Source organism: Vanacampus margaritifer, chromosome 12, assembly GCF_051991255.1.
Source record: "Vanacampus margaritifer isolate UIUO_Vmar chromosome 12, RoL_Vmar_1.0, whole genome shotgun sequence".
In the NCBI taxonomy this organism is placed as follows: Eukaryota; Metazoa; Chordata; class Actinopteri; order Syngnathiformes; family Syngnathidae; genus Vanacampus; species Vanacampus margaritifer.
In genome coordinates, this window is record NC_135443.1 from 1,526,581 (window position 1) to 1,552,204 (window position 25,624).

Genomic DNA, 25,624 nt, shown 5'->3' on the forward strand with positions numbered 1-25,624 from the left:
TGGCCCTTCAATTGAGAGTGTGAAAAAACTTTTTGATTCTATTATTATCATCATCTGCCCCAGATCTAAAAACGGTTGGGTCAAAAATGGACCGATCCTCTACTTGGATCTATTTGACCCATACAACTATGAGTCAAGAAATGTTTTTTTTTTAGTGTAAAACAACTCATAAATATTGGTCAGATCCTTTACTTGGTTCAAAAAATGGTGTCATTTTGTATAAAACAACCCAGAAAATTGGGTCAAATTGACCCATAAAGTGGATGGGCCCATTTTTGATCCATAATTGGGTTACTTTTGACTCAACTGTTTTTAGAGTGTGGGATTCCCTGCCGCTAAACTGACCAATTTCAAAGTGAAGCAAGTTAAAAAGTGCAGGTTCCGGGTTAGAATCTTGACTCCTCCCTTTCCGTGTGTGGAGTTGGCATGTTCGAGCCGTGCCTGTGTCATAAAACCAAGAGAATTACAGGTTGTGTATTTAAAACGACCAAATAGCTTTGCCTTAGAAAAGTCTGTTTAGCTTAATGCTAACAAACAATGCAAAATACCATTGACAAGCTAACGCATAGCACTGTACGCTACAGATATTTGAACACTATTATTGGAACACGGTAGACTGATCATATAACAAGTACTCAGTGGCATATATTCTTTATCTACTGCAAAGAACGACAATATTATTGCAACTTACTGTGAAAAGATCATCTTTTTGTATTTTGCCTGTATTTATACTGTCCCCTGGTGGCCAAGGCATGCACACCAGAAGCAATAATAATGTGGTACTTCATTTATATAGCGCATAATAAAAATAATAAGTAATAATGAGACGTGACAAGTTAACTTTTTTGATACATGCAATTCTTGGTGACGAAGTGCTGCCTACTCAAGGGAAAATAAAAAGATGTGAGGTCTTTGTTACACTCGCTTTCTTAGACATCAGGCTCAACAAGTAGGATAGCCCGTGTAATGTGGCAGCTTGGTTATGAATTTCTGCCTTGTCAAGGGAAAATACAATTCATTTCCCACCTGCTTGCTTATTTTCTTCATACCCAGGCTGTTAAGAGTCATTAGCTTTGTTGTCACTCCCTAGATCTGCCACTGGCTGTCTTTGCAATGAAAGCATTTGGCATTGGCCTTCGCAGTAGAGGGGTGTGTTGAGTGTTTTTTTTTTTTTTATATATTTTATTTTTTATATTTTTTTTTTTATTTTTTTTTTACAACGTTAACAATTGTCATATACTAAGATTAAAATGTCTCTATTATTTTGTCCACCGGCAACCATGATAATAAACATGATCAAATAAAAACTAGGCACTCATTTTTTTGTAGAATGCAACCGGTATGTGTGTGCTTTTATACATTTGAGAACGATCCATCATTTCTGCCTCCAAAATAAAGAATAATCTAATAAATGCCAGGCCTTCGTCCATTTGGTGGACTGCAAAGCTCCCTTAGAATCAATAATGCAATCAAAATAATTCATTTTCTATTCCAACAATGCTGAGTCACGTTAGGCAGCCTGACTCCCATCCAATTTCCAAAATCGTGCTTTCTTTTCTAATTCAGTCCGCTCGCATTCATGTTCCGCGAATCCATTCCGTCAGTCGGCACGCGGGCGGAATGCTGAAGGAAGCTTGAACGTCGGCCAATTCATCCTGAAAGCAGCAAAATCAAACGCTTCCGTTCAACGCGCAATGCATCGAGCAGATGAAAAGCCGCCTTCAGTCACGTCACTTTTTATTGCCTGCCGGAGTTGATCAATCGCGCGCTGCAATCGAACCGGCGGCGCACAGATGATCACAAAGTGGATCTCGTGAGAGATGGCATCTTATGAAAACATAATTTCCCACATGGTAGGAACACAATCATTTCAGTGAAATTATGATGCATTTCCTGATATGATAGTCAGCTGGTTAGCATGTAATCACTTAGCATATCATTGCCATGGATACGCTGTCGGAGGTGGGATTCGAACCCGCGACCTCCTGGTTACTGGACAATGCAATTTACCAATTGCTCCACTGAGCAGTATCAGAGAGCTGGCAATGATGATCAGTTGTATGTATGGAAGTGGGCGTGGCAAGCGAGACGTGGAAAATGTTCAATGTCAGTCCCGTTGAAAATGAATGTGAAAACGTTGATATGTAACGTTAAATTGTGCGCGTACTGTAAGTAATGTGGAGTCTGACGAAATATACCCCGGAAGGCGTGACGCAAGTTGAAATTTGAACGGTGTAAATCGGAAGTATTATGTGAGAGTTGTTTCTCGGGAAAAAAAGTGTGGAGAATAAAAATCACAATCATCAAAATGTTTGTAAAAATGACTTTTGTACATAAAGCTCTCACATAATATTGTGCCGCTTTACTTAATGAAGTGGCTGGGGAAGTTCAACCCCCCCAAAATATAATAATAAAAAATCTGTAAAAATATGCCTCAACTTTTCGTTTTTGAATCCATTTTTTGGACACATTTTCCCCACAGCAGGCCTCATCTTTTTATTTTGCAGGTCGTACGAATCACATTTTAGAGGGGCCTCAACTTGTTCCAACACATTTTTCTCAGTTTCCACAAGGAGTTCCTAAGCCGACTCCCTAAAACTTACTCATGCCTGCAACTGAACAGCAAGTTGGCCATTTTGGTTTGAAGCAACTATTTTCCAATCCCGGGCTTTTGCACTTGACGAGCTCTCAGGGAATTTGCCTAAATGAGCTGAGATTAGAAGCTAAAATCCTCGACAGATGGGCAAACCTAATTTGTAGAGTTTTTTTTTTTTTTTGCATGCACATTTTTATGCAGCATCAAAATTTGATGATCGTTTAGAGGATTCATTATAAAAAATAAAAAGAGGGGCCTGTAACTGTTCAATTGTAGTTGAATCGATTATGCGGTGCTTAACTACTTTTTCTCCTTGTATAATGTAAAGATGTTAGTTCAAATGACCTTTGCAGTTAGTCAAGTTTTTATGATGACAACTGATTGACCATAAGAAAGAAAAAAAATGAACCTCCCTAGTGGAACGTCTTCATGTCCTTAATGTCAATCCATTTCATGTAAACACCAACTTCCGGCAGATGCATTCGATCAAACCTCAGTATGATAAACAGCAGCAAGAGATGAGACACTTACCGCCATCGTGCGCCGCTCCCGACTCTTCCCAGCTTTCAGTACAGTGGAGTGTGTGTGTGTGTGTGTGTGTCCCGGTGTTGGACACGCTCTAAATACCGCACAGCTTTGTGATAACCTTCAATCAGGAGGTTAATGGACATTCTGCCCTGACGGGGATTAAAGACTTCCTAAGTGCCACAAACGGAATCATTACTGCAAACTCATCTCCTTAAATGATTGTGTACTATGTACACATAGTGTGTGTAACTTGACCTTTCACTTCCATCCATCCATTTTCTATACTGCATGTCCTCATTAAGGTCGCGGGTGAGACTAGCCTAGCCTAGCCTGATCGCCAGGTCAATTCTCACTTTTTGTAGGAACTAAGTCATATCTCCTGTGATGAATGGATCTGCCACGACTCTTGTGATGCTCCTGCACAACTATTCTCAACCCATTTCCCCGCAGCCAATGTCTCATTATCAGCGTTCGCTCATGCAGAGCCTCAGAGCGTTCGCAAGAGGACCAACTTAATTAGACACCTTTCCTCCTGGCACCCTTTTACTTGCAGAAAGTGGCAGTAAAGCTTTAAAAAAAAAAGAAAGAAGGCATGTTATGATTTTTCCCCCCCCCCCACAATTGAAACCCAATGTTCCAATTTAGCTTAACATGTAAGTGACATGCTTTCATTAAAACACAACAAGGATCAAGAATTACGGCATTTGACCTACTCAATTATTAGTCTATCAAGCTATGACAAATCTGTGCAGCAAGCAAAAGTCAATGCAGATCTGCTTACCTTTTGGGTTTGATCTGATAGCAGACTGTGAGTGTTTCATATTTTAGTGCATGCTAGGCTTTTAGACAGTGAATTCTGCCGATTTGACACCAGAGCGAGTTTAAGTATGGAGCAGTGTGATTTGTGTATATGTCTTATGTGTTTTTTTGTTTGTTTGTTTTGTTATGTTTTTTTTTTAACGAAGAGACCATCAAATATTTTATATTCAGAGTAAAAGAAAAAGGTAATAAACGTATACAGTCAAAAACGCGCAATTGTCATCAAAACGAATAGGGAGACCGACGAGGCCAGTTTTTAAAAGCTCTAAACCTAAAGTTTGGAAAATGTAAATTCATGACTTACAAGTAACTGTAGGGGGCAGTGTGGTACTCACAAAGCAACTGAAAATGAGCGAAGAAGAGCTTCACCCAAGTTGGAGCAAAAATGGTGAATAACAAGGTCGGTAACTTCCAATGAGACATATTTGGTTATCACAATTAAATAATTAAATTATCATTGGCAAGTCACAGTAGAATTCGCTGCTGACGTTTGGCAAGATCGATCATGATGTAGCGTAACATCGTTAGCTTCGTAAGCTAACATACAGCGCTTCCACTTTGGGAAGTAAATTACGAGTTCGCTAAATATCGGGACTAAAATTACTCTAGTACTTCTTAAACTGCTGAAAGTCTGTCTGCTAAGCACCGCCACGTTTCAACTAACGAGGAAAGACAACGGCAAATATTTTTGCTTGCTGCATTTTGTTATTGTAAGCCTGTGTTAGACAGTTACAATTACCTTGCAATGAAGTATCTATCGTTAGTTACCTGCTGTTTATATGTATTTATAAACCGTGTGTGTACAATGTGTGTGTGCTTTGTATTTAGGGTACTCTGGGCCAGCTGAAGGACCTGGTGGAGCTGAAGGATCAGCTGGAGGACATCCAGAAACGTGTGGAAGATGAGTTTCAGGCCGGGATTCCCGCTGTAAGTACCTCTACCATTGTGCTGTACATGTTAACATCCACATTTCTCTTGCCTGATCGGACTCGCCATCTTCTCTTCATATCATACTCAGGGCGGCAGTCTACTGGCTTCTCCCTTCCTGAAGGGTTTCCTGGCCGGTTACGTGGTGGCCAGGTTCCGCTCGTCTGCGCTACTGGGCGCAGTGGTCGGGACGTGCACGGGAATCTACATGGCACAGAATTATAAGATTCCCAACGTGGAAAACACGGTTAAGGATTACATCAACAGTCTGAGAGGAGGAAGCCGATAAGAAAGGATGTTACGGTTGTCTGCTGTTTGTCTTGTTTGTGTGTTCTGCCTCATGGAGTCAACTGTAGTATGAGCTGCACTATTTAGGGATTGTATCAAACTTTATTGCTCCGTCAGTTGCTTGTCTCGTTGTGCTGGAGTATGTTTTGTGTCTACAGATGATTATTATTGGTCAATTTTTTGGAGGAAGCAGTTGTAGTCTTTTTTTGTCATTTCTGCAAAAATAACTGTTTACATTATGTGATATGACAGTGCCGAAGTAAAAAAATAATAATGTTGCTGACATTTATAAAAAATGAATAAGTCAAAATATAAGTGCCTTCTCTGGTGTGCTGTGCAATACCTTCCCTTATGGGATTTGTTTGCCCGTTTTAATATGCTGGAATTGTCAAATATCGCACTTTGTGTCTGCCATTTTGACTTGAAATTGTCAGAAAAAAATGTTAGTGACTGGAACTCTTGAATTATTCTTTTTTTTGGGGGGGTTGCATGCTTGCCTTTGCACATAGAAATGTTTTTAGAGTTTAGTTTTGTGAGTTACTCCTGGGATCAATATATTGTATCTATTTCTATATCTTGCTGAAAATGATCAGCTGGTTGACAGTGCTGCATCTCACTCAACAATAAACGGGTAATATGATCCTTACATAAGTGTGATTTTTTTACTTTGAATAATTCATTTTAATGTTAACACTTCATTCAGAGCCCAAATCCATGAATGATAAAAAAATATCTATCTGTGTGCTAGAGTGTTGCAATATCCCCTCAGTGCCTTTAGGGGGCGACAGGGTGCGTTAAACCGACGACGCTTCTTGTTTACCTTGTGAGAAGAAGTTGGGCCGTTTGTGGAGTTTTTCTCCAACCGGTCAATTTGCTTTCTTAAATGCTGCGAATTATCAGCGAAATAAAGGGAAAGATTTATCTCGTTTGTAAACGTCGCGTCGAGCGAAAACGTCAAGTCCAAGTCATCGTTTTGCCGTCATTGACAGTGAGATAGCGACGCGCCAAATTTGAAATGAGCTCGGCTGTTTGACTAGCAAAAGATAATAACCTCAACCAAGCCTTGAAAGAGCTAGCCAAATAAAGGACAGCTTTAACTATTACTTTTATTTTGCGTCTAGGTCACTATCATACGTCTTTATACTTAATTCTTCTGTTAGAGAGATGAGTCGAAGAGCAAGAACCACTGCCAAAGTGACCTACGTGGATTTGGTTTCAGACGAAGACAGGTGAGCTTTCCTTTATTAATTGCTTTTTAGTGGTAAGGTGTGTCCTATCTTCGCCAGGTAAGTGTTCTGTAAACTGAAATAATGATGAGCTTATATACCACTAACGTATTTAGTCTTGTGTTAAATCAAGGCCTGTTTAGTTGAACACAAATCTTTTCTATTTTATGACTGGCAACAGGTGGATACACAGCTTAATTGAGCCCGCTGCCATCCCTGTGAAAGAGCATTTGCAGTAGTTGTTTTGCCTGCCACTATACATAGCAAAAAGTGGCAATGAAGAAAAATGGAGGCCATTTCAAAATTTGAAATATTGTTGCATACAGTATTTGCCAACATTCTGTACTGATATACCTTCATGGTCAGGCTTCTAATGGGTTCACGTCACCCTCTCATGGTGTTCTCCACACAGTTTCTTTAACTTAGTTTTGAGTAGCAGAAACGTTCAATGAAATGGTCTATTTTGTGTACCTCCTACAGCAATCACGGTGACAATGAAGAAGAATGGAAGCCACCTGAGCCAAAGGCAGTCCCCAGCGCCTCAGCTGCAGGTGAGAAGAAAGCCTCAGAGAGAACCTCCAAACCCAAAGTGCCTAAAAAAGAGGCTGCCAAGAAGGGCGCAAAAAACCCTAAAGCTGGGCTAAAGCGACAAAAGCTTGCAGATAAAGCAAACGTAGAGGCTGGAGATGTGCAATCAGAATCAACAGAGGCTGGACCAAGCGTCAGGACAAAAGAGGAGGTGTCGTATTCTTACACTGAAAATGCTTTGTTTTGCTCAATTGCTCATTGGGGATCTGCTTTTCCTTGCAGAGGATGTCATTTACCGTCTCAAAATCAGATACGTGGGCCCAGGAAGGCTCGTCATTTGCTGGCTTGACCGCAAAGAAAGAAGAAGAAGATGACGATGACTTCACCTTTGACGAGCCAGCGCTGAAGAAGCAGAAGACGGGCTGCCAATCATCGGTCGAGACCAAACAGCCACGATCGGTGAAAGTGGACCTCGGTATGAACTGGGACCTGATTGAGGTATTTTGTCTCATTGCTGTTTTTGTTTTTAGAAATGAGCACGCAAACAAAAGGTTTACTTGTCAATTCATGATTGGACGAGTGGGCAGGCACTTCACATCGTCTTCGATGTCTCAATGGCCTCTGACATACCTTTTTAATCTTTGTCTCTCAAATAATGTTATTCCTGCGGTTTGGAAAAGTGCATATATTCTTCCTCTATTTAAAGAAGGTGACCAGTCCTCAATAATTCTAGAGCAATATCTGTCGAAGGTCTTGCTTAGGAGACTCAGTGATTGGTATTTGATGCTGCTGTCTATATATTTTTTGTATTATTTGTCTTCGAGAATGCAATGTGTACACTTTGCGGGATCGTTGTCCCCCTACTTGCGTGTTTCTAAAGGCGTCCCTCAGGGATATGCAAATTAATTAAAGGAATGAATGAATGGGTCATTTTCATATCATTTGATCAATAAGGTACAAACGATTCAATCCAATTAGTGATGTAAATGTCTCCCATGCTGTAACAGCTGTGCTAAAAGTCAAATTTTCAAAAAGTTATTCATGGTTTAATTTTTAAAAATTGTACAGTAAAGACATGCAATTGTTCCTACATTTTCACAAATTAATATCTCAGAAATAAAATTTCTTTTGCTGCTTTGCGATTGCGTCAATGCAAAATTCAATGGGGTGTCTTTACTGTTAATAATCAATTTATATAAAAATGACCATCGTCTGAGTGGGATGAAATAGAACTCAATTTTAGAAATGGTGTCCCCTTTCATGCTGACAGCAACATTTTGATGTGCACATCATGAGATGGACGCGTGTGCGCTCAGGTGCTGTCCGTGCAGACGTGCGTGGAGCGCTGGGTGTGCGCCAACGTTGTCACGTTGCTGCGCGAGGAGAACACGGTGCCTTTCATGGTGCGCTACCGCAAGGAGATGATCAATCGCATGGACGCCGACTCCGTGCGCGACGTCCAGCTGGTGTACGAAGAGTTATGGTGAGCAGCGTAAACGACGTCCTCTGAGGATGAGCGTCCACATCCCTCATTTGTCCATTTTCGGAATCTCTTCATTGGTAACGAGTTACAGTTAATGACGTCTGATGGCATCAAACAAGCTGCTAAATATGCTTTATCTTTTTTTAAAATATGTATTCTATATGTTTTTATATGATGTCGGCAATGTGTTGACATCCAAGGAAATTTAATTGGAGCAACCTCACCGTTTCAAAACTTATTGGTTGAGGCAACCATACAAAACATTTGTATATACACTAGGTTGCATATTTTATGTTTGACTGTAGATGGCGCCAACTGACCATCTTTTAGAGTCATCTCATTGAAGGCGTCAGAGCAGAAATTTTCACTCAAAAATGTGCATACACATAAAATACAATTTACAAGAGTCAACAAAAAATCAATTCTAAGACTTTTTAAAAACATTTTTTTTTACCCACAGCAGTTGTGGAAGACTTCATTTTTCACATTCATGTAACCCGGTGTGCATCATATCTTGTCGTAGCGCTTTGGCAAAGAAGACCCAGTCCGTGATCAACACCTTAAAAAAAGACGGTGTGTTGACTACTGAACTTGGAAAAAGCCTGAAGAGCTGCCGGTCTGCTGATGAACTGGATCACGTGGTCAGAATATCCTTTCTAAGGACTAAAATCAAACCTAAGACAAAGCGCGCGCTCAGACGATCTTTCCTTTGCAGTATACGCCTTACAAGAAAGGATGCAAGGTGACCAAAGTGCGCAAGGCCAAAGCGCTGGGCCTCGAGGCGGCCGCCATTGCCCTGATAGAGGCGCCGGACACGCTGGATTTACGGACGTGGGTTCAACGCGGAACAGAGGGTGCGGCAAACACACACACAAGTATTAGTAACTCCTAAATTAGTCTTGTACTGTCATTTTGGTGTTTGTTATTCAACAAAGGATTTGGCTCTTTGGGGGCCTTGACAAGACTAAACACTCCATTTTTTTTGTAAGCTCAAGTATCCTGGTGGAAATGAACATTTTCTCTGTCTTGAAAACAAAACTCCCCAAAATAACTCACTAGCGCCCTCTGGAGAGTTTGGAGAAATCCTCTGTCACCATTTCCACTAATCGACACGAAACTTGGTGGAAACGAGACAAACATGAACAGAAAGTCACTTTTCTTTTGCTTGTGTGTTTTGTGTCAGGTCTGTCGTCCGTGCAAGACGTGTCAACCGGCGTGCTCCATATTCTGGCCTACACCATCGCCAAAGACCCCGAGAGCCTCACCTATGTCAAAACATTGTGAGGGCACATTCACGGCAACCGAAGACCGCCATCTTTTCCTCTTCTTCAATATCACGCTGCGTCTGTAGGTGTGAGAATGACGACGTGCGCCTCCACTCCTCGGTGACCAAAACTGCCCTCAAGGAGAAGGAAGAGAAGGCGGCGGCTCCCAAAAACAAAAAGCAGGATGTTGACAAGTTCAACCTCTACTTCGAATTCAACGGCTCCGTCCAGCGCATCCAGCCTCACCAGGTATGCCACCTACCTTCTTTTTTCCTTCCTTCCTTCCATAAAGTCTTCATTCTGACAAAATACCTTGGTGCTTTGATATACAAATTGAATTTGTTTTGTGACCACGTTCTAAATGTTTTTCCTTTTTTTTTTTTTTAAATATTGAAAAATATCATTCTCTACTGTTTCAGTTTATGAAAGCAGAGTTACGGCATACTTTCAATATCACGAGTGGTCGTGTGGCCATCTTGGCTACCAGGAGGAAGTATAATAATCATGCAGACACAATTGAAGAAAAATACTACTAAATGATATTCTGCTACTACAAGTGACTCAGTGAGATGCTGTAATAGTCACTTTCATTTTCTCGGCTTAGTCAGTTTGTCCTTATTGTTTATTTACTTGTATGTTTAATGAGTTGTCAACATACTTTAGGCTCCTTCTGGTTTAAGTAGTTTTTGTGTAAAATAGTAAAAAGTGTCAATCCAAATCGGGCCTTGTTATCGCTAATTGCTCTGATTATGATTCGATGTGCAGGAAGTGTTTTGACTTTTTGCGTCACGTGTTAGCAAGTTAGCAACACATGCCATCTGTTTGTGCCCCGTGCGTGAGGCCGACGGACGCCAAGCCACATCAGTGGCGGTTAGCCTCGTTACCCCCTCCGTAGCACTCCCTTTTACCCCGCCACCCCCTAGTGACTGGTGGGTTACTCAGAGTTGGTCCCGGGCCTCATATGTCAGCACGGCTCCCGTCACCCGCTCCCGCCTCTGTGCCGCACCAACACTCTGTGGCGAGCGGGCTCTGCCCTGCAGTCTTTAACCGACACACACACACAGCCAGCGAGTCCCCCCCTGGTTCTCTCCTCTTAACATATGTGACATGTCCCCCGTCGACATGCCATTGGATTAGAGCGCCTGACTGACAGGCGTTCTCCGGCCCTGACAGCTCTAGCTGCCCCGAGCGCCGGGAGAGAGAAGGAAGGAAAGAAGAGAGGGAATGAATGAAGGAAGAGAGAGAGCAGGATGGAGGAGTGTTCGTCAATTAACACCCCCCCCCCCCCACCCTTCCCCCAGCTCCTCTTCTCTCCCGCCCACTTAATTCGATGACTCGCTTTTGTCACGGAGCGTTAATCCACAGTGACGCTGCGAGCTGTTCGACTGCGGCTAAAATAAACCTTTTCTTGCCGTCAAGTCGTCGGGTGCTGGTGGTGGGGAGGGGGGGGAGTAGGTGGGAGACAGGAAACGTGCTTTGAGGAAAAAGTGTATAATACCAGTAATTAGGGCTGTAACAGAAACTGGTTTGGACTATAAAATCAGTTTTTAATTTCAAAGATGGAGTGCATAGAACCGAATCAAATCGTTCCAAATATATCGAAAGACGTATCCAATCGTCTTTTATTGGAGAGATTATTTTAGATGGAAATGGCACGTTTGCAGTACTGTGACAAGTTCATTAAAATCAGGGATGTGATTTTTCCGCTAATTCGCGGAATTCCGCTTTTTTTATCTCCCCCCCCAAAAAAAAAATCCGATTTTTTTTTATTTTTTTAATTTTTTTTTTTTTTTTGTTTTGTAGTTCATTGTGTATGCACATGACTCCGACAGATAACATCTTCTGCTATAACAAAGACATTTGTGGTATGCTCTAATATGAGTTACTTTTCATTTGGTCATGATCCAATTATTTGTTCATGAAATTTGAACTCTTCAACATTATTTATGTGTTAACTTAGTAATCACATTAGTTAGATATGATGATATTGTCAGTGATAGTTTTTAAAAGCAAAGGCAGTCCAATGTTTTTGAATGTGACTGATTTTGAGTTGACTAAAACTGCCCCCAGACCCCCGGCTAAATTTTCAGATAATTTCACTTTGGTCAAATCACATCCCTGTAAAATTCATGTAAAATAAACTAAACCGAATCGAATCCTTCAACTTTCAAATCAAAGAGTCCTTGAATCATTTCGCACCACGTATCAAAAACCGTATTGAGTCATCTTTCGTGGAGAAATGCACACCCCTACTAGTAATACCATTATACTTGTACATTTGTGATAAGAGTCATAATTTGGTGGGGGTAAAAAGTATTATAAGAGTCAAATCAAGATTTGGTGGTAAAAAAAAAGTTTTCACATCACAAAAATAATGTGAGAAATCAGTTTGTTCATGTTATACGAGTAAAGTTTAGAGAGAATAAATTCATATTAACATCATCATCAAGATGAAGAGTTAACATAATTGTGCTGAGATTTGTTTTTGACATTGACACATAAAACTTTATTATCATTACTAGGGGTGTCAGGCGATTTCAAATTTGTAATCGTAGTTAATCGCATGACTTCAATAGTTAACTCATTATTGATCGCACATTTTGTATCTGTTCTAAATGTACAATAAAATATTTTTTATTTGATTTCAAGTTTTCATACTCTTGTTAACATAAGAGGAAAAAATGATAAACTAAATATGGCTCCATCTTTTAGTCATTGATACAGTAATTTCATAATAATTCGTAAAATTTAGTTCAAATAATAAAAGATGTATAGTACTGTAAAAATCAACACTGGCTTTCCAAGTAAGGGGCGCTCATTAATGTTTTTTTTTTTTTAAATTCATTAATCTTGCATTCAAAAAATTAGTGGCGTTAAAGGAACTTTAACTCAAAATGAACACGCTAATATTGACACTCCTAACGACAATACTGTTGAAAAAAAAACAATTTTGATATTTTGTTGTTGTTGAGGCTTTTTAAGTACTTTCCACATCACTCCTGATTAACTATATAGGCCAACGACTCCCACTTGAAGACTGACTGAACCGTTTGATAATTGAATCAATATCAGTCTGTTGAGAACTCACGCAAGCTCGTCTTGAAGCATAATTCTTTTGACGTCCGTCGACGGCGAGCTGGGACTTAATCCCGGCCATCAGATTTGATTTTAAGGCCTTGTTGTGAAGAGGACGCGTTCAGCTCATAGCTTTAAGCAGCCGGCGTACGCCAGGACGCATTTGCAGGCCGCGATGCCACTTGCTCTGCGATCAGTCGGCAGCGAAGCGCAGCAGTCGGGGGCTCGCCTGCAGACGGCTCGGCATAAATGGAGCTGCTTCATCAATTAAACACTGCGCTTTGATGGACAGGTGGGACAAGTTTGTTGGGCTGGCTTTCACGTACAAGCACAACTTGTACTTGGATTCTCCCCGAACAATTACATGTCAATTAACCAACGATGTCTCCTTTTGCCTCTTCACTTTTCGTCAGCCTCTATCTGCAATTTAGCGATTGAGAACAAAAATGTTATGTTCTGGTCTTTTCTGTCCATTTCCAATTGGGTCAGCCGCCAGACCAATTCATCAGCTAATGGCCAATATTAATTATTTTTGATATTTTGGCTGATTTCTTTCACACCCCGTCCCCCCCCCCCCACACACACACACACACACAACATAAGACAAAGACGTTCAAACATTCCCCCCCACAAAAAAACTGTTTTTTTTTGCCAATTTTTCTCTATTTTAAAGTTAAATATGTGCTAAATAAATGACAAAGTAATGAAAAACTGTCAAATGTTCTGCCTGTTTTTCATATCTTTATTATCGTCTGTATTAAGGGACCCAAAAAAGGAATTATTTTGTTGATTATGCTGTATATATATTTTTTAATTAATGGACTGATTAATTGGTTGTTGGAATTCTGCCAAATATCAGAACCTGCATTGGTCTAAAAAGAAAAATAATATCAACTGTGCCTTAATTTCCAAACTCACCTCAAAATTTGATGAAAATCTGACAAATGAAGGGAAATATTTTTTGTGGTTGTTTTTTAAATGGAATGGCCCGATAGGAACCTTTAAAGAATTTGTGCATTACGATACACCAATCCTCCATTCTGCTCTTTTTTTTTTCTTGCCTTTGTGTCAAGTGAAAGTCCATGTGTGTTTGTTTTTAGGGTGTAACTTAAGCGTGTTAGAGGGACAGTCACGGTGTGGGCGCCATGTTTATATAAAGATGAGCCGAGCCTCAATGGGGCCACGTTCCCTTGTGATGACGGATCCCCTCTTGTGCTTAGTCAGTGTTTATCCAGAATTGAAAAATGTGAATTGACCGTAGTTGCAAATGTAGTCTCGCTGTGTATTAAAAATATAATCTGCTCGGTATTTTTGAATAGATAGAATTTTGAGAAAAGTTGTCGCGAGAGATCTTGTATAATCAAAGTTCGACTTTATTGACCTTAAATGCCTGATAAAATGAATGCATGAGTGTTTGGAAACCGCCTTGCGTCCCAGTTGTGTCATCCGGGTCAGCGCTTGTGCGTGCGTGTGTGTGCGTGGTGTGGATGGATGTGTTGATGACAGTATTCCTCCAACGAAAGACGGAGAGAGACAAGGAGACAGCTAGCGAGAGGACAGCGGTTGGCCGGCTGCCCCTCCCCGCGGGCCGTTTCTGCCGCTGCCGGACGGCCGATGACGGCCGATGACGGCGGTCTGTCTCTCTGCTCTTGTCAGGAGTTGGCCGCTACCTCGCTACCTGTCACTCTCGGGCCCGACTTAATGCGCAAACACACACTTCTCGCTCTGTCTCGCATCACCCTTCCTCTCGGATCACCCGCCGTCTCCGGCTAGTGACCCAACCCGGGCAGAAAGTGAGGAACACGCAGGCTCGGCTATGGAGTTGTTGTGAGACGTTTGGGCCAAGCACGTGTCGTTTTGGGGAAGATGTTTTCAATTCACTACAGTTCAATTTAATTTATCTCAAGACATTTAGGCTATCTACATACAGACCTGCGACTCGGTGGGAGGCGGCCGGCCATCTGCCTCCCTCAACCGTATGAAAGCGTAATAACTAAGTCAATCGTTTTTCAAAGTGTAACAGAAAATCATCGCAGATAGAAATCTGAACTGAAAAACAAGAAAGTAGTCTGAATGTAAAGTGCGTTAAAGCAGGTGGGTGTCCATTCCATTTTGATTCACAAGAGTTCAATTGGATTTTTGTTTTTTTATTTGATTCAATTCAATCCAATATTGATTAATATACATATATTTATGGAAAATCTTTTCTTCTCAAATATCAAGGAAACGATAAAAACTGATTAAATTCCTAATTAAATTATTTGGCGGCAGTAACTGGTGAAATGATTTAGTTTTGTTAATTAATCACTTAAGTGTTACACCTGACTAGGGCTGCTCGATTATGGAAAAAATAATAATCCCGATTATTTTGGTAATAACTGAAATCAAGATTATTCAAACAATTATTTCTTGGTACAAAACCAGAAATTGTTTAAAAGTATTAAGACAAATAAAATTAATTGAAACATTATTTCAACCACTATCATTATGTAAGTATTTTTTTTAATTATTCATTTTACAAAAAAAAAGGTGCAAATATATAATTTGAAACAACTCAAAATAAGTATTAATAATCTTTTATTTTTGTTTACGATTATGCCAATTTTGTAATTGTGGTGTGTAATAATTGAAATTGTAATTGGATTTCGATCAATTGCACAGCAATACACCTGCCTAAATGTAAATTAAAAAGATTCTGAATTGTCTTAAAGTGTAATAAGTAAATAAGTAATAAGTAATTAAATAGTGAATTTCATTAAAACAGTTTACGATGTGTCTTGGATTTCTTAAAAGGATTCTGAGGGATTCCTGTATTTAACCAAAGGAATTCAGACATTCGAGTTTAGCAACGACTAAATACATCCATTTACCAGATTTGAAAAAAAATGACGTTGCACAGATTTCGCATCGGCAATGTCGGTTTAACTACTTTAACCTCTCTGGCTTTTGCAGATGTTGGCCGTCTGTTGGGAGGTGTGCGATTTGATGACTATCACTTGTGAAATGTCATCGCCCGCAGTGGAAACATGCCATCCGGGGAGAAATCTAAATTTCATCCTAATTCCAGCCAGCTCGCCCCTGACATGCCATTAGCTGTGTTGCTGTTGTCGCTTTTCTGCGAGGGTGCCGCTGAGCTGGAACGGTTGTGGCACGGCGTGTGCGTGCGTGCGTGGGTGCGTGGGTGGAGGGGGCAGGCCTGGCGGTCCTCGCCGCTGACGGTGGCACGGTGGTGGCATTTGTCAGCTCGCTTTTTCCACTTGGGCTCCAGATTGACGTTTTGTTGCTTGTGCCTTGTGCCGTGGCGGGCTAAAGGTTCCCTGCTGAAAAGGTCAGACACTTACTACTGTTTGCTTAACAGCATGTCACAGTTGGGGGGGTCAAAACACAGCACAGCGGGCCTGGCCACAGGACACACTCAGAGGCTCATGTGTGTGTGTGTGTGTGTGTGTGTGTGTGTGTGTGTGTGTGTGTGTGTGTGCGTGTGTGTGTGTGTGTGTGTGTGTGTGTGTGTGTAGTTTTTTAAAAGAAATATTTCATCAGGAATTTTTTTGTGTGAATCTGTTTATTTTTTTGCAGCAATTATCATTAGAATACAGCTAAGTTTCATTATTCACAAATCTTTTGAAAACACTGAGGGAAAGAGCTTGTTGCAACATGGCCCTAGTTGATCTCTTATACTCTTCTGCCACCTGCTGGTCATTTTTTGTAATAACAGGGATGTGATTTTTCCGCTAATTCGTGGAATTCCGCTTTTTTTATCTCCCCCCCCAAAAAAAAATCCGATTTTTTATTTTTTTTTGTATTTCATTGTGTATGCACATGACTCCGACAGATAACATCTTCTGCTATAACAAAGACATTTGTGGTATGCTCTAATATGAGTTACTTTTCATTTGGTCATGATACAATTATTTGTTCATGAAATTTGAACTCTTCAACATTATTTATGTGTTAACTTAGTAATCACATTAGTTAGATATGATGATATTCTCAGTGATAGTTTTTAAAAGCAAAGGCAGTCCAATGTTTTTGAATGTGACTGATTTTGAGTTGACTAAAACTGCCATTTTATATGGGATAGTTCAATATACATTGAAAATTTATGCTGTTGTTTATTGCTTTAAGCGACCTCTTCAGGTCAGAGGCTCCATCAAAGCCTTCTTGTATGCTTTAGCATAAAAAATGTAACCATGGTTAACATTGAAAATAGAATGTTTTTATACTTTTTTGGGGAGCAAATGAGTTAAGGTGAATGGCAATACAATATTTCTCCAATCAGCAACAATAAGGAATTAAATAATAATCAGTGTTTGGAAAGTTGTATGTTTGTTTCCCCTCAATAAAATTCCCTGTAATTGTTCATTCACATTGATGTTAAATAGGAAAATGAACAAAATCAGCAAATGCTTAATAATTTTGATCATTGTAAAGGGAGAAAAACTCATGAACTCATACCAGTTGAGAATCAGTGGAGCATCCTTATATGCAGCAACAGCAACAATAATAATGTGCTAAAAATAATCATTCATAACATTGCAAAAAAAGAAGAAGTTGGTTTTGTTTGATACGGTCCTAATAAGTATAGAAGCTTACATCGACTACTTAAAAAAAAAACAATTCTTCACATTTTTGTTGAAATTCGAATCGTATATAATCACTATAATTTATGAATTGTACAAAAATAAGATCAATGAAACACACTGCTGCATTTTTTCCTTTCCGCATCATAATATATTGCATGAAAAAAACCCAAAAACCTCTTTGATGTCCTGCACAGACGTTGGCCATCAACCGAGGGGAGAGTCTGAAGATTTTGACAGTGAAGATCAACATCCCTGACAGGGTGAAGAAGAACTTCTTGTGGTGGTGCATCAACAACAGGTCACACACACACACACACACACACACACACACACACACACACACTGCAGTGTGCATGATTAACAAAAGATTTGTTCCAATGCAGGTGGAAACCAAAGTCGTATGCTTGTAAAGAGCATCAAGCGCTCATCAAGGATTCAGTCGAGGACGCTTACAAAAGGCTCATCGTGCCTTTTCTCTCCAGAACTTACAGGTTTGTCAAAGACGTTTCATTTTCGCCTCACACTTAGTTAGAATCTTATTTCCCCGTTCATAGAACGAAGCTGACCAAAACAGCCGAGAAGGAATCGGTGGCGATGTTTGTGCGAAACCTGCGCCAGCGCTTGCTGGTGTGTCCAGTCCGTGGCTGCGCCATGATGGGAGTGGATCCCGGCTTCAGACATGGCTGCAAGCTGGCAATCCTCTCCCCAACCGGTAAGAAATCATGTGGAAATGACAGTTGGCGACTCGCACCTGCACACCGAGCAATTGAGCATCGCACATCCACTGACGCTGCAATGGAAAAAACGGTCACCTTTTTCGTGTGTCGTCTTGTGCTAGACACGTTCACCCAATTTCAGATCAATCAATGCGTCAGATGCTTGGGCTAATATTGTCCAACTTCAAAATCTTCAAAATGATGATCCATCCTCTTTAATTGGCATAGACAGATCTTCACAAAGCGGTTAACTTTGAAAAATAAATGCCTAGCCATCAATAAATGCGTCATACACTAACTGCTTTTTTTTTTTGTCTGTGAAAAATTTATTTTGTATGCCTGACTTCTATTAAAAGCTTGCGTCCTTCTAACTTATTATTTTTTCTGTGGAAATTAACTTCCCCGCCATTAAAAAAATGCGTAGCACTATGTCATTAATTTTTTGGTGTCTGTTTAAAGAAATGCCTTGCCTTTAATTGGCGCAGCATTTTTCTGCTCGCTCACGCTTGTTTCTCTTCTGCTCCCAGGTCAAATCCTCCACACTGACGTCGTCTACCTGCACGGCTCCCGCAATGATAGAGAAGCGGAGAAACTACGACACCTTATGGTCAAGTACAGGTACTGCCACAGTTGACACTCTCATTCGGAATTCTGTGGGTTACTCACTGTCACCCTCTTGTCCACTTGTCAACGCTAGCTGCAGCAGGGTCATCATCGGCAACGGGACGGCATGTCGTGAGACCGAGTCCTTCTTCGCTGACCTCATCGCCAAGTGCTACTTTCACCCCCTGGACGTGTCCTACTGGTAAGACCTCACGAGGTCCAGCGCCGCAAACAAGGTTCAGTCACCCGCGACGCCGAAAAGTGTCAGCTGGTTTGAGTTAGTTCGGTGCGTTTGGATGCATAAGGAGCAGTGACTGCGAAGCACGTGCCCTGCTGATGCACACTTCTTTATCCCTTGCGCAGTTTGAACATCCCTCAGGTACGCTACAGGGGGTAAATTTAATCACAAGCATTTTGAACGCATTCTTCTCGAATAACTTCATACCGCCAGTGGAAACACGTTTCACCTTTCGTTGGAAGCTTCGATTGAATTGTGATGGAGCCATGCATAACAAGGACTTGGACCGCCATTACGCATAGTCAGTCCAAACCAGTATCTATGATTCTGTCGTTCATAATAATAATAATAATAATAATAATAATGATCGGTTTCAGGGATGTAATCATTTAACCATAGTAGTGCAGAGTTGCACTGCGTTCAACTTTTGTAGTTTGTTTCTAAATATCTTTTTTAGTTTAGCACATTTCCTAGTTCCTTTCAGTTTCTATTTCCACTAGTAAATGAAACCACAGTAACCGCTGAGCCCATTTTCGACTAATTGCTCAATCTGTTGCTAACCAAAAGAGCAGCACCAACGCAGCTATTGAGCATATTGTGAATGAGCTCTCTCCAGGGTATTAAATATCATCTTAGGCTATGTTGACCATTTTGGTAACATTGTTTACTATAGTGCAATTCCTCAAATAGCGGGTGCCGCGCTCTTAGCCACAGTGTGAAAAATTACGTAGCAACTGTGTTGCTAACTAAACCAGCAACACCACAGCATGTAAACAATGTCACAGATGAATTACATTTTGGCCATTTAGACGACGTAAATGTGTTCCTTGCGCATTATTGACGATAATGTGTTTGTACAAATAAGGGCCTCCCCTCTATTCGATGGCCCCTCCCCCATCTGACATTGTTTTAATAGGACAGTTCATTATCTTGGATGTGAAAGACTGAATATACTCTAAATAGCCTCTCAGTTTATGCAGTGCAGATTTTCCGACTGGCATACGTAAATGCGCGTCTGACAGTGTCAGTCAAAGGTGTACCTAATGTTGTGGCTGTTTAAAATAAAACGTTAGTGTGGACAGGAACGGTTGAGTGAGCAGAGGGGTGAGGAATGTCGAACAAAAAAAAAGATGGGAGTGAAAGAGAGAAAGGGGTGGCGGTGCACACAGGCAAATAGGAATGTGTCCCCCCCCGACCCCCACCCCTAGTGAATATTGTCTATTAAAGCCATCTGGACTTTGTTTCACTTAGGGCCAATTAAGGGGACGCTTTGCGGTGCGCGTTGTGTCTGTAACCGGGCCCGGTCCACACTTGGGCGTACAACACGGCGGGGGCTCGCTCCAAGCATAACAAGCGAGCAGCCTCACCGCGCTCACTCCGGCTCTGTTTGTTGACTCGAGGTTAGCGTCGGGACTGCAGCCGAAAACCACGTCAGCGGGAACGTGTATCATCCCGAGTTCATCGGCGGCAACACCTTTACTCGGATAGCCCGTGTTTTCCTCGTCTTTTAAAGATGGCTTTTCTTTCTGTTTTTAAGAGCAGACGTGGTGAAAGCGAGGAGTTATTACATTAACGGGATTGTTTTTATTAAAGATACTTTTCGGTCGGGTCTGTCCAGATATAATGTCTCGCTCTCTCTTGTTCATTCTTTTAATGGAGCTATTTAGACTTTAAAAGCCTCTTAAAATAAATTTTGAACAATTTCCTGATTCCTTTAGTGTGGATATATTCAAAACAATATTTTTTTACAGCACTTGTATGGCAATTAAAAACTCTGCAGGTTTATAAGGCCATTCATGAAATGTTGCTTTTAACTCTTTGACTGCCAAAAACGTTAAATAACGTTTTGTAAAATCCTATGGAGGAGTGCCAAAGACGTTAAAAGACGTTTTTTTTTTTTTCAAAACAGAGGTGAAACTAACCATTTTCTATTGTTGATTACTGAAGAACGGAATAAGGTAGAAACAAACTTTTTTTTCTGATGAAAGATGAGAGTCCAATCTTTCATTTGGTAGTATGTGTGTTTCCATAGTCCAAACACATAATTTTCTGTGGACCTTGAAAGATCAGTCAAAAATGCTTAAATCGGCTGGCACCCACGGCATCCCTTTTCTGAAAACGTCTGGCAGTCAAAGAGTTAATAATCCATAAATCTTCTCATGAAGTACATAAGAAAAAATAGAGAATTCAAAATTCATTACCTAGTCATTTGATAATCACAGTTAATGAATTTGTGGTCTTTGTGGTCTCCATACAAATTACAATGGACCTCATTTCACAAACAAATGTTAAAATAGTAAATGGTACTTCCTTTATATCGCGCTTTTCCACCTTACAAGGCCCACAAAGCGTTTTACTACTCATTCACCTACTAATGATGCAGCATCAGGAGCAACTGGGGTTTGCTGACCTATATTGTTTTGGTTTATAAAACATACTAAAACCTTTTATTGCTTAAATGTTTTATTTGCATTCATTCTGTTTCTGATACAATACTGATATTTGTAATTATTATTACAATTCTTAACAAATGAATTTTATACATGTACAGTAATGTAATATTATGTAACCACTGTACATCTAATTTATACTAATTATTGTTATTATTAATTTATACTAATGTATATTAATTAGCAATTAAAATATACCGTATTTTCCAGAGCATAACTCGTACCAGTCAAAAAATGCAAGTGAAAAGATGAAAAAAAACATCTAAGTTGCTTCAGAGTATGTTTTCATTTATTTGACCAAAAAACGTTCACTAATCATCGGTACATTCAGAAATACACACTGAGCGTGCACGGCTTCACTCCGAAACTACATACACACTATGAATAATGTTGTCAACAACATTATTTCTGTAAAGCACAGAAAATAGTCAAATAATTAGTCATAATTTTGGGTGACTCCTAAAAGACTTTGGCGCAATAAGGCTCTTTGCACTTTGGTCCTTTTGGTGTACACAGGTATATAAAGCACCTTTTTTTAAAGGGTGAAGCGGTTCTTTACAATAGTAATGTTTAACACCAGCATGTGCCAGCGTTCTTTATTCAAGAGCCCCAGAATGTATCCAGCTGCTTGGCCTGCCACTTTGGACCAACATACACTTCCTCAATGGAGGACAAATGATTGGGGCCCACGGCTCCTTGCGCTAACAAACGCGGTCTTCCTCCCCTGCTAGCTGACCCGCGGCCGACCCTGACCGTCCTCATTACAGCGGCGACAAACGCGGTGTCCAACGACATGTTAATTATCTGCGTATGTATGTAAGATGAGCAGCATGACGTCTCGGCTGTTGCCAGGACCGCTTTCATCATAATTAGTAGTAAGTATTAAAGGTTGATTTATTTCAATAGCTTGAAAAAAAATTGCATGTTAAAAATCGTTTTCAGAATATTATCTTATTTCTCGAGCTGGTGAATTGTCGTTTTCCGTCAAAAATGTTGAAAAATATAATCATGAAGTGATGAAACATTTCACTATACCATCTTAACTACTGAAATAAATGAACTTTTCCATGAAAGTCTAATCTGTTCAGATTTACCTGTATACTGTGCCCCCCTGCTATTCGCGGGGGACAGGGTCCGAGACCTGCAGCGACTGGTGAAAATATGCAAATATAGCCCGCCCCCCTCAAAAATCCTGTGTAACTCATAAAAAGCTGGCATTTAAAAATAGGGGTGTGTAGACTTTTCCTACCCACTGTACACAGCTAGGCCTTGCTGTCGCACTGAGTTCACGGGAAGGCCGCAGCCTAATTTGCGCCGTCTGTTCCCCGTCCAACTTTAAGGAGGCTTTCTTGTGTCTTCTGCCCCCCCCCCCCCCCCCCCTGTGTTCTTATGTCCAACCTTTATCTTCTGCACCCGCCCGTCTCTCCCGCCGTCCTTCTGCCTCGCTGCTCGGCTGGAATGGCAGCCCGCCGGCTATCTTTTAACTTGAAATTGTGTGTAATGATGTGTTTTTAAGGGCCTTTAAAATCAATTCCTCTTATGCTTGTGCATATATACATGTACAGTTTTGTAGGCAGGTGGGTGGTGTAAGTACAAATGACATTTTATTCAGTCAATATTACGGTACATATTCCCAAATTGATGATTTTGTTAGTAAATCAGAGTGACATTAACATTTTATTGACATCCCAATATAAAAGACACATTGGATGTCATGTAAGAGATGATTTCTGATGATAGGATTTCAAGTTCTGTAATTGACCTTTTATATGCTTTTTTGGGGGGGGACGGAAGCTGATAATGATATTTAGCACCAAAAAAATCCAATGCTACCTACAAAGAGATATTTAAGTTAAATGTATTTGTCCGTGTTAAAAAAAAAAAAAAAAATCCTCAGAATAAGCTTTATCACTGAGCGCCATTGTGAGGAGGCGTTTGGGGTTACAATTTTGGCTCTTGTGCTTACGTCAAAAAAATGTGCAGTTTGGTTTCATTGAAGAAATAATAGTCCAGGAATGAATGTGAGAGTGAATGATTGTCTTTCTATGTGCTCTGCAATTGGTTGGAAACCAGTCCAAGATGTACTGTACCCCGTCTCTCACACAAAATATAGTAAATGCAGAAGACAACCCCACAATGCTTTGACCAAATAACCCCCTTAAAATAATCATACCATTTGTTACCATTTGTTGGATAATGAACAACATTTCCATTCTCCCAGTTAGATTAAAATACATCTTTCCATTACATGATTAGACTTGAAGAAGTTCCTGCAGAATGAGTGACCCCCCCCCCCGCAGGACATGATACGGCGTGGGGTATCATCGATCTGACAAGGTCTGTCTGTGCCTGCGATGACCCTTGCTCCCCCCACGCACCGAATCCACATTAGGTTGCTTGCCAAACAACGGGGCCCCAAAATGCGTCTGACTGCCTCCTGCTGGAAGAGCGCTATGGTAGCAAAAAAAAAAAAAAAGAAGAGGGCTCACTATATGCTTATTGAGTGTGTGGATCTTCAAAATGACCTTGCCTGTCATTGAGGCAGGTGTGCCTCTGTGTGAGTCTTTGTGGGTGGGGTGAAGGGGACGGGGGGTGGGTGGTGTCTTTCTGAATCTTTGTTAGGTCGGGCTAATTGGTAACGGACGCAGTCGCATAAGTGTGCCCGATCCTGCTCCGTCAATACTTAGAAAATAGTTCATGTTTTGTTGAACTCAAGCTAATTGCATAGTAGTCTTTATATTTCGTTTTATATATATAAATGAAAGATTTATTTATGCACACGTCAAAAAACAAAACAGAAATTATAAGGGACATAGGACAAACAAAATAAGACAAATTAAAGCTGCATAAATCGTATGTGTTGTTAAAATGTGTTATGTTATCTTTTAATATAAATAAAGTTTTTTTTTTCCCCAAATTTGAATATTCAGTTAGCAGGTTGCACCAGTGGCCCCATTTTTTCATTTGAAAACTTGACACCTTCCATCCATGATCATTTGGCTCCCATTTCATCACCTTTTTTTTATGTTGGGCAAACTAAAGCTTTGGTCAAGTACAATAGTTGGTATTAATTATCATATGTTTGTATTCAAATGTTGAAACTTGCGATTTGCTTCCTTCTCTTAACATGATTGTGTGACAGTCATTCAGCTGTAGACTTTTCCAATAGCCTTCAAGTGTTTGTGACAAGTTGACAATGTCTGGTCATAACTAGCTGATGCTAATGAATTCAGAGGGCAAGAATATGAGGAGGTGGGGTGGATGTTCAGAGTCGGAGGTGGGGGCAAGGTTAGAAATCTCTTTGGGCAGTGATGATGATACACAAACACGAGAGCTTCCGGCCGATAACAATGTCTCATTTCTTGACTACTTGTTTTGCCAACGCTGAGGTCAAACGACCCTTTGGAATAAACTGCACTCTTGTAGAAACATCCCAAAATCCGGTCAATGGTTGGATGTGCTTGTTTGTTTTGCATCTCAGCTGATCCAACTCGCGCATCTTTGATCTACTCTGATGTTTTGTGTATTGCTTACGCCGGACTCGACTGGCATGCTAGTCATGCCTTTGCCCCAAGTGGTGCCCTGCTTGAAAAAGTGGCAGACCATCTCTCTTTCAAGTCCTCGTCATCATTCCCTCCTTGATTGGCTCAGTAGTCCCGGAGCGACGCACGGGGAGTCTTCAGCATACGTCCTTGACCGCGCCCCCCCCAGCACACTCCCGGTGGGATGAGATCATTTTTATTGGCCGGCAGGACGACAACAGCCGACTCGAGTCATGACCGCGTGTATCCTCTGTCAAGGCCCGTGTCCGGGCTTGCTACCGGGGGCCGGGTCGAGTCACCGATGAACAGAGAGTGGCAAACACAAGATGAATTGAAGAGGCTGGAATTGATTTCAGATGAGGAGGTCAAAGGTCATATCACTAAATTGCAAGGAAGCAATCAGCTTCAGTGGTGTCCAAACTCGGTCCTCGGGGGCCGGTAGTCCCGCAGGTTTTGGATATTTCTCTCCTCCAACACAGCTGAAGCTCATCAGCAAGCTCTACTAAGCCTGATAACAATCCTGTTGATTGAAACAGGTGCGTTGGAGCAGGGAAACCTCCAAAACCTGCGGGACTACCGGCCCCCGAGGACCGAGTTTGGACACCACTGAGCTAAGTGGTGTGAAGTTTGTCCAAAGCAACAGTTTGTCCTCTTAGCAGAAGTTTCTAATTGGTCCTTTTGTGTTGTAGGACCTCAGTACGTTTACATTCACAGGTAGTCGATACTTCTTATTAGGGATGGGCGAGTACTTATACCA

The 25,624-nt window shown here is 40.9% G+C and overlaps 2 protein-coding genes across 2 annotated transcripts in view; both read left to right on the forward strand.

Annotated features, from left to right (window-relative positions):
• Window positions 1-4,245: 4,245 nt before the first annotated feature.
• On the forward strand, window positions 4,246-5,798 carry LOC144061912 (SLC35A4 upstream open reading frame protein-like). The gene is made up of 3 exons (XM_077582836.1): window positions 4,246-4,343; window positions 4,772-4,870; window positions 4,962-5,798. The coding sequence occupies exons 1-3, from the start codon at window positions 4,329-4,331 to the stop codon at window positions 5,157-5,159; spliced, it is 312 nt and encodes a 103-aa protein (XP_077438962.1). The 5' UTR covers window positions 4,246-4,328; the 3' UTR covers window positions 5,160-5,798.
• A 147-nt stretch (window positions 5,799-5,945) lies between these two features.
• srbd1 (S1 RNA binding domain 1) overlaps window positions 5,946-25,624 on the forward strand; it is a 43,082-nt gene continuing 23,403 nt past the window's right edge. The window contains exons 1-13 of the mRNA XM_077582835.1: window positions 5,946-6,387; window positions 6,865-7,123; window positions 7,195-7,410; window positions 8,229-8,395; window positions 8,919-9,036; window positions 9,111-9,249; window positions 9,579-9,675; window positions 9,747-9,909; window positions 17,513-17,616; window positions 17,702-17,809; window positions 17,873-18,030; window positions 18,562-18,652; window positions 18,732-18,839. Coding sequence (XP_077438961.1) covers window positions 6,323-6,387; window positions 6,865-7,123; window positions 7,195-7,410; window positions 8,229-8,395; window positions 8,919-9,036; window positions 9,111-9,249; window positions 9,579-9,675; window positions 9,747-9,909; window positions 17,513-17,616; window positions 17,702-17,809; window positions 17,873-18,030; window positions 18,562-18,652; window positions 18,732-18,839 — 1,793 coding nt within the window. The 5' untranslated portion in view covers window positions 5,946-6,322. The remainder of the gene's footprint in view (window positions 6,388-6,864; window positions 7,124-7,194; window positions 7,411-8,228; window positions 8,396-8,918; window positions 9,037-9,110; window positions 9,250-9,578; window positions 9,676-9,746; window positions 9,910-17,512; window positions 17,617-17,701; window positions 17,810-17,872; window positions 18,031-18,561; window positions 18,653-18,731; window positions 18,840-25,624) is intronic.

Bases quoted from the DNA above. Each gene is read 5' to 3' on its own strand.
- LOC144061912 (XM_077582836.1), top strand. The intron at 4,871-4,961 runs GTAAGTACCTCT...TATCATACTCAG, and splicing joins TTCAGGCCGGGATTCCCGCT to GGCGGCAGTCTACTGGCTTC.